This window comes from Clarias gariepinus, chromosome 10, assembly GCF_024256425.1.
Source record: "Clarias gariepinus isolate MV-2021 ecotype Netherlands chromosome 10, CGAR_prim_01v2, whole genome shotgun sequence".
NCBI lineage: Eukaryota > Metazoa > Chordata > Actinopteri > Siluriformes > Clariidae > Clarias > Clarias gariepinus.
Genome location: NC_071109.1, coordinates 17,214,781 through 17,227,503, shown reverse-complemented (window position 1 = coordinate 17,227,503; position 12,723 = coordinate 17,214,781). Strand labels below are relative to the sequence as shown.

General features: G+C 35.7%; 1 protein-coding gene across 6 annotated transcripts in view; it reads right to left on the bottom strand.

The window, feature by feature from the left end:
* Positions 1-12,723, bottom strand: part of ablim3 (actin binding LIM protein family, member 3) — a 78,119-nt gene continuing 65,396 nt past the window's right edge. For 4 of the 6 annotated variants that reach the window (XM_053505913.1, XM_053505915.1, XM_053505916.1 and 1 more), the window contains 7 exons: positions 10,895-11,029; positions 8,916-8,986; positions 8,546-8,699; positions 4,303-4,332; positions 4,015-4,070; positions 3,862-3,922; positions 3,229-3,726 (listed from right to left, as the gene is read on the bottom strand). In XM_053505913.1, the coding sequence (XP_053361888.1) occupies positions 3,671-3,726; positions 3,862-3,922; positions 4,015-4,070; positions 4,303-4,332; positions 8,546-8,699; positions 8,916-8,986; positions 10,895-11,029 (563 nt within the window). In that variant the 3' untranslated portion in view covers positions 3,229-3,670. Of the gene's footprint in view, positions 1,479-1,680; positions 1,762-3,228; positions 3,727-3,861; positions 3,923-4,014; positions 4,071-4,302; positions 4,333-8,545; positions 8,700-8,915; positions 8,987-10,894; positions 11,030-12,723 lie in introns of those variants that run through there. The other 2 variants (XM_053505918.1, XM_053505914.1) reach the window with 2 other exon arrangements.

Sequence of the window (12,723 nt, the reverse complement as noted above, 5' to 3'; positions counted from 1 at the left end):
ACTTGTTGAAACTGCAGACAAATAAATAAAGTGAACTAGATAGGTAGCTGTACTGTTTAAAAAAAGAAGAATAAAAAATATGTTCACTCTCTCACTCGCTACTGTTAAATTTGTATTACAATATAATACATTCCAGTTACCAAAAAAGCAAACAAACAACAACAACTTAAAACACTCAACATAAGCAGAGGTGTAAAACAAAGACAGATTTCGTCTTTGCTTTGTGAGGTCCAAATTTAACATATTCTACACTATTTATACTGTGGCATTACAGATTCCACTATTAGGTCCTAATTAAGTGCAATAGAGGTAAATTTTTTGTTGCAATGGATGTACCCTGGATGTAAAAAACATTCCTAGAGACCCTTCTGATTGTCCTAATTGTATAATCATGCTTATAGCAACTAATGCAGCATAACATCATCTTAGCACCATAAACACAAACTTAACAAATCAGTTCAAATCTAATCAAAAATGTTGCATGCCTTATTTCGGAAAATCACCAAATTTCCCGTCACATTTTCCATCCTGTTCATCAACAAAATAAAGAAGAAGAAAAAAAAAACTGAAACAATGCACCACAACACCTTCTTTTAAGTCTAATGTGTTTTAATGCTTTGTGTTTGTTAGTGCTTGTGAATATTCCCAAAAGCAAATGACCGTGGCTACCATTACAAAACCCTCAAGGATGGCTCAATGCAATCTTTAAACTGTGTCTACTAATTAATTGTTTTAAAAAAAAATTACATTTAGAGGTTAAGCCCAAGATTTACCCTGAATCATCTATAGCATGGGTAATGCTGAATCCCTACTTTTTGGATTCTGTTAAAATCACACATAGTACTGACCCTTTGGTTTTCATTTTCATGGGAAACCTTTCATGTTTGCATTAACCTTAATTATTATTCAGCTATGTGTTTCCACTGTAAGCTAAAAATGGTCCATAAAGTAAAATAAGATATTAGTTTACAAGTTTAATATACAAGAGAGGAACAAAACAAGATCTCATTATTAGTAGTAGTAGTATTAATATAGTATCTACATTCTAGCCACTCTGCTGGTGCATAATTAACACAAAATATAAGGCTCCCAAATTTTTACATGGATTTTTGACTTACTGATTTCTGATTCTCTATTTTTATCAACAAGAAATTATAAAAATCTATTAAAGCAAGAAAGAATCTAACATGACTTCTAGCTTTTCTCTTTTATTAGACTGTTGCTTTTTCCTGCTTTTTCTTCTTTCCTGCACTCAGTGATCTGCCGCTCAGTCGGCTTGTGAGTGTGCAGCCAGAAAATGGTAGCATCTTTTTGGCTTGTCATGGATAGTTGTCTCTAGCTCTGCATGTAGGAAGCAGGAACATTTAGAATAGCCTAGCCTGTTTCTTCATCTCATTCCTCTTCCACAGTGCCAGTCGGTCAAACTCAGCCATGGTCATGCCAAACACCTGGAAGAACTCCTCAGGAGAGAGATGCCTCTGAAAGACACATGGGATTGCAAGTGTGTGTTAAAATAAATAATGTGCAGCTGATTTGGAGACAGGTTGTGTTCTTGTAAAATACTGAATTTATAAGGCATTAGCCCAGTATTCCCAGGATAGGCTCTAAATTAACTGCAAGCTTGACCAGGATAAAGTGCTTATGCAGTTAATTGTGTAAATGAATTTCACAATCACTCACTTCCAGCCTGGCTCTGTCTACGTCTTTTGGCAGCCTATTTCGCCCCCTGGTGGTCACAATCAGTGCCTCATATGGGTAAACCTGTGGGGACAGATGCATTAATCACACATTAAAATAAAAAATGCAAACAACTTATTATAATTTATTTTTAAAATGTTGACCCTATGGTGACCCCCATTATGTTTAATATATATATATATATATTTTTTTTTTTTTATGTTGCAAAAGTGCCACTTATTACAATACAATTAATTAAAATTCAGTTTATTTTTGAATTGTATGCATAGTTACACAAGTACAAATTATGCTAATTATTATCAAATGTTGTTAGAGTTCCATTAAAATGTGTCAATATGTAAATAAGCTTTTAAATTTTTGTTTTATCCTATTATGTGGTTTTATCACTCACTACGACTGTACCGCTTCATACCGCAGGGTCATGGGTTGTCTGAAGCCTATCCCAAAAGTCTTAGGGCACGAGGCAGGGTACACCCTGAACACGGTGCCAATCCATCGCAGGGCACACACACACATACACACTCATTCACACACTATGGCCAATTTGGGAACGCCAATTAGCCTAATCTGCATGTCTTTGGACTGTGGCAGGAAACCGGAGTAGCTGGAGAAAATCTACCAAGCATGAAGAGAACATTTAAACTCTGTGCACACAGAGATGGGAATCAAAGCTGGCCGCGAATCGAACACGGAGCCTGGAGGTGCAAAACAACAGTGCTAACCACTACACCACTGTGCCGCCCCTGTGGTTTTTATATTATTACCAAAATACGTTATTCAATAGAAATATCAAGGTAACCCAATGGATGATAGCAACAACACAAGATTCAGCTATTTGCGATAATAGACACTATGCTATAAATATAATTTTTTTTTATTGTGAACATGATCAATCCACTTCATTATGAACACATTTATACCTGCACATTTATGCAGTTATCTATTCAGTCATGCATGTAGCAGCAGAAAGATGTGGTACAAGGTAGGAGCTTCTAATATTTACAGTAAACATCAGAATGGACAAAAATTTTAATGTCTGTTATCATAGGATGGCTGTAAATATCGGGATAACCGGCTTAAGTATTTGAGAAACTACTGATCTCCATGGGAATTCACTTGGGTCTTTTTCCCGTCTTCAACTGTCAAGTTGAGGTGTGTATTTTCCCATGATACCCCAACTAACTATTTGAATGTAGTGAATGGCCAGGTTATCCCATCTATAGATTATTATTATTATATATGTTATATTACATATTCCAGGACTCAAAGTGGGCACCACATTGCATGATGTAATCAGTCAAACATATTTAGAGTGTGTACCTTTATACCATCTCTATTCTTATAGTTTCAGCAGTGAAACATGTTACTGCACATATCAACCTTATTAGCATCAGTACAACACTTCCTGACAGTTCCTGTCTATGTTTGCCATAGTTCCTTCCGTGGTGGTGAAATGTGAACACATGGCACAGATGTTGTGAAGAATGAAGGCATTTCCTCAAAGCCTGAACCAAACACTATTATTTTAAAGACATTTTTTTTAGCAAACAACAGAGTTCCCACCAAATGTAGTAACATAACTATTTCTATGTAAATTTAATACTGCATATTATGAACATGTGATGCAATAACATTTCTTCAATGTCTTTTATATATTTATTTGAGGATAAGGAGATTCTTGCATGTTAGGCATCTTTTGCCTAAAATGTATTTTCATACCAACAACAAAGTAATTGCTACAAAGCCTGGAATCTGTATCAGACTACATGGTAGAATTCTATGCGAAGTTAAACTATTGACCTCACCATCACCCCTGAGTAACAACAAAGAAAAGACCAGGCAGAATCCCTGTGACCTTATGACAGGAAACCCGGTTTCCCTATTTTCTGTTTTTTTTCTATTTTGCTCTAAAAATCTGTCCGATCATGCTGAAGTACTGTAGTTTACCTTCCTTTCAGGTTTATGACCAGAACTACAGGTTAAGAAGCTGTGGTTGTGTTAGGATGGCTTCAGGACTCACCTTGTACTCTGAAAAGAAGATCATTTAAAAAACAAGAAACACGTTGTTAGCTGCTGTTTATCAATGAAAGTTTTGTTATGTTATGACATTTTATTTACTGGAATTTTGCACCGCAGATAACTCCAGAGCAAAGAACAACTAACCTCTGATTCCCCAGTTGACCTCATTGCCACTGTCATACTGAAAGTAGTCTGTATTTTGCTGCTAGAAAATAAAGATTATCAAAAGACAATCAAGGTCAGGTTGACTTTATAAGATTTAAATGTTCTCTTTGCTAAGTAGCAGTTTTGTATTACCCGGTGTAGTCCATTTCTGCCATACCCTGGTAAAGATGCAGATTTTGATATATACTCTAGAAAAGATCCAGAAAGCATTGAATAGCATGAAATTAAGAAAAAACAATGCAGATCAACAAGTTTCACATGGACAGTAGGGGGTGCTACTAAAAAAAAACGTGGCCTGTATTGCTTAGTTCTGCTGTGGAACTATGGCTTTCATTCTAATTCTCTCCTACTAAATTTCGGCTACTTCAAGACTTCTTTTAATCAAAAACACATAAGAATTGAAGATGTTCAGTTGCTTACCATTTTCAGGGGGATACAGGACCTGGGAAGCTGAAAAAGAACACAAATATGTGACAGTTTGCTTTTGTGTCTATAGCAGTATGAAATGAAATTCATCCAGATATTACTGTAATGAAAATAGCGCATTATAAAGAAAAAAATAGTGTTTACACATTTCAAATTTCATTAACTTTATTAATATTATCTGTTAAAAAGTCTATTTTGTTCCACTACTAAATGGGAATGCAGAGCTCGCCAAATAGTAGAACAGACACACAGTTACCCTTCCTCCTTAATAGAAAAACCTGTCCAACAATTTATGCATTTTTTATGCAATTTATACAGAATGAAAAACAAGCAAAAAAAAAAAAATATATATATATATATATATATATTGTCTACAAGCCGAAACCCCGTTTATGAAAAAAAAAAAAATGTTCACCTTCAGACTAGTCCGAGCTGACAAGTAACTTTTAATAAGCACTCTTGTAACTTTGCAAAGAAAGCATAACATTAAATCTTGAGGTGGATGAGCTACAACAGCACAAGACCACATCTGGTTCTACTCTTTTTGGGGTTCTGTTTTAGATAGGCCATGTGAATGATAGCCTCGAATTCCTGGTCTTTTTTGTCAACAGTGGAACCCAATGTGGTGTTCTGCTGTTGTAGCCCAACCACCTCAAAGTTGGATGTTTTGTGCATGCTGAGATTCTTTAATGCTCTTCACAACTGTAAAGATTGACGAGCAGAACTGCTGTTCACTCATTTTCCCCCCACACTATTCTTCATCTTCTTAGTCTGTTGTAGTGAGGAATCCTGGAGTTCAGCATTTTTTAAATAGTGGTAGCAGCCCATTATGTTCTGTCACAGCTATCACATTCTGATGTTTGGTGTGAATATTAACAGGAGCTCTCCACCTGTATCGGTATGGATTTGCTCAGTTCTGTTCATGTGTTCCTGTTAAAGCGGATGGTGAGTGTGGTAGAGTGCACTTGCTCTATTTTAAATTAACAGCATAATATGACATAAAAAACAAAACTGTGACTGAACTCGTAATACATACAATTTGTCTTAGGGACACTAATCAAGGTAAATGTAGGTGTAGATTTCATTAATGCTCATATAAATGGAAAAATGCAGAATGAAAATAATCAAATAAAGCTGCAATGAAATGGAGCAATGGAAACTTAAATCACACTTGATCTTAATTGTTAACAAAAATACATCTGGCTTTGATCTCATAAAAAAAAATTGAGATGAAACGCTATTTTAATGAAAAACTGATTTTCCATAAAAATAGCATTGGGGAAGCAGAAGCATGGTCATGTTTCATCAAATATAACCACATTTAAAAGAAACAGCTTCAACATAATAATGTTATGCCCTGATATTATACATATATGCTCTAGTTTACCTGACTACTGATTGCACCCATCTGCCAATTATCACACACACACTATAAATAGCAACTATCACTCAGCGTGTGCCTACATAACATACCAAGCCTTTCTCTGTGTCCCACAAACGGGTCAGGACCTCCCAAACACATCTAGACTACATTCAGTATTAGTTCAAAAGACATTTATTTCTGGATGTTTACTAAAAAATTCAGTTTAGCTTTCTGTTTTTGTCCTGTGCAATGCAAATTTTGAATTATGAATTCAAAAGCATAACAGCGGTTTACTTTACTTTTAGCTTGGGCATCGAAATACAGACAACAAAATTTCCAAAAAATTATAATAATTATAATCCACTACGGAATTGTTTATGTAGTTATCAGCTGGGCGAGCAACCTTCACTGATGGTAATGTTAGGTTAACATAAGTTATACTGAGAATTAAAATTACCACACAGATAGATCACATGCAAATAGAGTAAGTGCACTAATACAAAATTAACAGACCTTTTGTTAAAAAAATTTTTTTGAATTTTTTAAAATTTTCATATTGAATTGTACATAGCCTTCATTTTCTTTTCTGGTAAGCAGATTTGTATTTGGCCATTTTGTGAAGACTTCTTCTATCACAGACTGCCTGGCACAGTATGGAAAATTATTAATTTGCATATTTTTGCCACAAAAAATGGAAAAGTAAACATAAACAAAATAGAAATATGTATTATTTGTAAATTTTGAATAATGTTCTGCAAATTGCAGTTTAAATTACTGTGCAATAAAATGTTATTAAAGTATAATTTTACTATAAGTACTTTTTAAGGCCCTATAGTGAATGTACTCTGGACATCTTTAGGCGGTCCTGACCAGTCATGGAAAAGATGCCTTTCTATGAACCAGTGGTGGATCTAATGTGTGTGGCACCCTGGGCAAATTCCCATCCAGAAACACCTTTTGCCTTAACATTTTATTTAGACATTTGAAATATTACAAATAAATAATCAGAAACATACAGTTGCATTACTTGCAATATTAGCCTTTATTAACTAATTATTGTACTAACAAAATGATGACTGATGCAGACCCTTCATCATTTTGTTAGTATTTTGCCTTTTTTCCCCCCTAAACTCGGCACATGATGGCATTAACTTTATTCATTCTATTTATTATTCACTCCTAATTAAGGGTCAAGGCTAATCTGATTATATATTATTCTTAATGATTTTGTACAAAACAGACACCCTGGACGAAGTGCCAATCCATCGCAGGGTACACAAGCACTCACACTCTCAGTCACATTCTACAAACAATTCGGAAATGCCGATTAGCCCAATCCACACACAGATACAAAGTGTGACTTCAGCCCTTGACCCTGGAGGTGTAAAGCCACAGTGTTAACCTATGCGCCACTGTACCATTTAAAAAATGCAAATAACTTAAATACAAGTGTTTAATCTTTAAAAAAAAGCTATTTTTTACCAAACAGTAAATAAAATATCATCTCTGGTATATCATCTGCTATAATTGTTGTTACTAAACAAAATAATTTGATCCTACCACATGGGAAACTGCCTGCTGCCTGCACATGTGTTGATAGGTCAGAGTGCACCACCTCGTCACCTCAAATGTAAACATCTTTCTCTTCTAAGGTTTAGAGATCGGAATTTAAAGCCCATCAAAAAACATCTAAATAATAAAAAAAAATAATAAAAAAATATCAATTGATGACCAGCAAAATCTGACCTAGATTTATCCGTCCTACCAACATCTAGTGTTCCCTGGGAATTCCTACTGATCATGATCTTGAATTTTGGTAGTCCCTGTTTTAGTCCATATGCTAATTCCCTGACATTTTGTCTATGTTTTTTCTGTCCCTTTCTGCTGTTTTTGGATTGATTAGGAGTCTTTAAACAAACATCTCTTCCTGCACCTGCAACCATCCCCAATGCATAACACAAACCCACAGCCACAAAGGGAACAGGGACAAGGATCAGGGGTTATGACTGCAGAGGTGTAGGGAAGAGGGAATGAGAGAGAGGTACAGGGAAAAATTCAGCTGTTTTGTGCACTTTCCCATGAGGCACACAGAAATAGAAATGAGGCGAGCAGGTCGCAGATGCATGTGAAAGCAACAGAGAGAGACACAAAGGAGGGACAGAGAGTGTGCATTTAGAAGGAAACTAAGAAAGAAGCAGTGAGGAAATGAGAGAAAGGAAAACAGACTAATGAGAGTTCAAGTATAATGTGAATGTGGGGTTAGTGAGAGTCTTTACATTTGTGCTGTAATAACTCTCCTGTATTTAAACCATACTGCATCATGCATTTACTGTAACTTATGCCAGGACTTTACTGTCTTAATGAGACAGCTCATGTCATCAGTATTCTAACACCGACAATAACACCACAAGTCTCTGACTAAAATTTCAGGACAACCGATCAACACACTTAGTATTTTACAAACTGGCCTGCATGTGTTTCATTTCTGCTGATTCTCTCCTGTGTTGTTTGTGGTTAGAGATGAGACCTTTAGGGAGAAGTGGCTTTTTCCACAACACTGGAAATCAATTACAATGCTGTGACTCAAAACGTTTGTAAAATACGAACTGTTGCATTTTATTTGTATGCCGGTGTCTTTCATTTCTGTGTGATGCACTATATTAGAAAGCATCAACTGGTGCCTACGATGGTGTAAATATTATTGTTTACCAGGTCATTTTAAGCGTCTATTAGTAGTCCATAATTAGAAAATGTTCCGCTACGAAACCTTTATCAGTTTTACACCGACATAAGTGATGAAATATCTATATCCATAAGACTATATCCATTTTCCAGATGACTGGATTAGAAGACGTTAACAGTTGATGTACTTACAGCCATTGATGGTGTTGTTGTAGCTGGTGTTGTGCAGAGTCTCCTTGCTCCCAGCACGGGAGTTCCGTGTGCTGCCCCAGGGGTCGTTGTCATAAGAACCAGAGCGGGCTTTCATCTCTTCCTTCAGGATCATTCTGCCAATCCCACCCTGGATCTGAAAGGTAAAAGGGTTCATTTATTTAGAATCTTTTTGAAAAGAAAACAACTAAAAGAACGATGACAACAACAACAAAACTACTACAGATATTTTTTTTTTACAAGGAATAAAAACACTTATTATAGAGTATAGTACATGCAGAAAGACCTGTTGGCATAAAGTTGAATAGAGAAAGAGGGAGAAACAGGGAGAGGAAATGAGAGAGTTTCATACTCTTTGAAGACCATAATTCCATCCATCTTCCTCTCCTCCTGATGAAAATCTTCTTCGTGGAATACGTAGAGCTGTGCAAGAGAGCAGATATAAATGACCGTGTGAAAAGTTCAAGCAGCTCAATAAGAATTACTTCTAGGTGACTCAGTAAATCAGACTGCTTTAACAGTACAATACATGAGATAAAACAGGCTACTGTCTATCACTATACCAAGCATTCACATATATATTGAATTGAACTAAAGCAAGCAGTGAACCATAAGAACTTCACCTGTAAGTAGCTATAACAATACACCAATTAGCCATAACATTAAAACACTGAGCGATAACATGAACAATATTTATTTACGTAGTCCATTAAAATTGCTCATTTTAACAGGTGGGATGTATTAGGCAGCAAGTGAACAATCAGTTTTTGAAGTTGATCTGAGTGACCCTGACAAGGGCCAAATTGTAAGGGCGAGACTGGAATTGCGCACTCTCAAAAAATGTCAAGCCTTGTGGGACGTTGAAGTCCAAGCAAGGACAATCAATGAACCAGTGACAGGGTTGTCAAGGCTCATTAATGTACACAGGGAACAAATGAGGGCCTCTTTCGTCCAATCCTACAGAAAAGTACAAACAGCTGAAAAATATAATAAAGGCTATAATAAAAGGGTTTCAGAATACATGCATCTGTATAGCCACAGATTGATCAATGTCTATGCTGACCCCCTGTAAACTACTAAAAGAGCCTACAATGGGCGGGTGACCCTCAAACCTGGACCATGGACCAATAGACATGGTCCTAGACAAAGTGTCCTGGTCTGATACATCATGTTTTCTTTTACATTGTGTAAATGACTGGGACCCATCTTAATAACTAATCCCTTATCTACCAGATCTCAAGCTGACTGAGAATCTAGAGGATGAGCTGAACAAGCAACAAGGAAGAGCTACACAGAATTAGACTATATAAATCTATACAATATAAAATCCTGTATCCTCTGAGCTGTGCACACTGCTAGCAATGATAAAAGTGAGCAAAGTTAAACAAAATATTTGACATTTGAGCAGCATGATGGCTTTGTGTTTATCACTGCTACCTCACACCTCTAGGGTTGAGGATTTGAATCTTCACACTGGTCTGTGTGTGTAAGTTTGCCCATGCTTAGTGGGTTTCCACTGAGTACTCCGAGTTCTTCCCTCAATCCAAAGATGTGGTCTAAGCTGACTGGCATTTCCAATTTGTACACACTGTATGACTGGATGTGTGAGTGTGTGTACGTATTTCTGAGATAGGCTTCAGGTCCCCCAGGACAGGAAAAGCGGTACACATGGACAGGAAATTTGATACTGCAGACTACTGTCCATGTTTGTAAAGCTTGTTTACATTTATGGTGAACTCACATTAGTTATATTTCTGGAGAATGTATAGATACAAATGCATTCAATTTTAAGTTGTGAATGTGAATGAAGCAAAAACTGCAATAAAGACGATATATAAACTTTATTTAAAATTTAAATCTATATTGATCTTATGTTTCTGTAACCTCATGGGATAGACAAAGAAATGTGAAATAAAGACACATACAGTTTAAATACAATTTCCATATCTCATAACATGTTTTCATTAATCTACTGTATACTGTAATTACAGATTATAAAAATAGGATATTTCCATTCTCCTTGTTTTATTGATAGCGGACACTAGGATATTAATGCTGAGAATGACGCATGCTTGTATTATATACTGTACATAATATCCATATTATGTACAATATATAATGTGTGATGTGTGAATTGGTCAGAGTGTTGCTATTTGCACTTATGAACCCAATAAGTGGCTGTTATACAACATATCTGTAATATGTTGGGAGTCTCTGTAATTAAGCAAATAAACAAACATAATTATGCTCAAATTTTTATTAAAATTCAGAGTTTAAATTCCAACTTAGTATAACAGGAAATTCCAGACAAGCACATAATTAGTTACCTACATTTTGGGGAGCCAGTGGGTTGGAAGTAATCAGATTGGGAGTGCTGGTATTGCTCGGGTGAATAGGCTGTGGTGAATCTGGATGACTGGAGGATATCTTCGCTGGTCTTGCTTTTTGTGGCTGTATCATGATTGTCTGCACAAAGGGAGGAAAGAAAAACAGAATCACAATAAAATGATGTCTGTTATAGCAACAGAATATGCCATTCCTTATTCCTTTACCTAGCAGGTAAAATGACACAAAAACAGATGGACAAGAAAAAGCACACTATGGTCAGTACAACAGACCTTATTCACTCCTGAGAGAAAAAAATGGCTCCAACTCCAAAAGCCTAAATGATTGACTTAAATCGACTACTCTTCATGCTGATCTGCTCTTACACAATATCCCTGCATATAGTTAGTTCATATAATGATTCCTCCAAGACCAAATTCAGTTCTTTTTATTCCGATTGGTATGAACCACTAAAATAATGGAAAAAAGCAAATAACACAATGATTTACACAAAATAGAACATAAGGAAAAAGGGGAGGTGGATGGACAGACTCAACATAATTAGAGAAACAAGGCCAGACATGTACAGTACACATGATGCAGGGGGTAAATTATACTTACGGGGTAAATGGTTGATTGAGGAAAGTACATCAGAAGTGTGGAGGGAATATTTATTAAGATGATAAGAAATGAAAAAGGAAAAACAGAAAAGAGGGAATTATTTGCAACCTGTTAGAAACAGTTGCTACGAGTTAAGTTTGGTACCCACATGAAGAAGAAACAGAGTTAAACAATCGGATGGGAGGACAGCTCTCAATTACACCAGTTTGTCTCTGTCATCTGCCCTCCATATGGGCACCAAACACTTCTGTATGAGGAATTCATTACAGGCTTGTGATGCAAATAAATCTGTCCCTAGAGTTTTGTATCTCATCAGGAGTATTTATACTTTTTGTAATGAACAGCATTCTACATATGTAGAATGTGTATGTGTGTGTGTGGTCAGCTAGTTAATGCCTGGTCCACAATAAAATATGTATAGAATCCTAAAAACTTTATCGTATGTTCTTTGTGTTTTAAATTCTCATTTATTCACTTTTGTGCAGTTGTGCTCAGAATAAAATGCCACACACCAACCACACAACCAACAGCCCTTACACCCAAGACCTTAAATCTCAGACAAGGAGAATGGCAGTTCGGAATGGCAGTTCAGTTCAAAGCCGACAAAACAGAATTATAGTATAATTATTCAGATTAATATTTAAGTTCTGTATAACAAAAAATATTTACAGAGTTGTGCTGTTTTTTTTCTACTGCTGAAGACCTTTTCATACCCTATAAACAACATAATGATCTATAATTATAGGCAAATATTTGTAACAGGAAATCACACAATAGACTTTAACAATACAACAACATAAAATCTGTAAATATTTTAATTTGATTAATATTGCACAATTTTTTCAGACCAGGTCAAGTACTGTTGAGTAAACTCCAGGTGCCTACAATAATAGTTTGATAAAAGAACAATCTTTCCTCTAACACGACTGTCAAGTAGTTTTGTATTCATCTACTCCTGTTTGTCAAACTACGTTCCTCACTGTGCATGCTTAGAAAATATAACTGTATTCTCTCCTTGGCAGGTTTTTCTGTTTAAAGCTTTTTAATTATAGCCCTAAAAGTGAATATGGACTTTTTAAATAAAAAAAATAATAATATTGTTGTCTAATATTTCCCATGGTGATGAATTGGGCCTTTGTGTCAGTATTTATGTATATATCAGAAAGTCATGTGACTGCTTAAAAATGTATAAACACCAGGCAATGTTCACATCA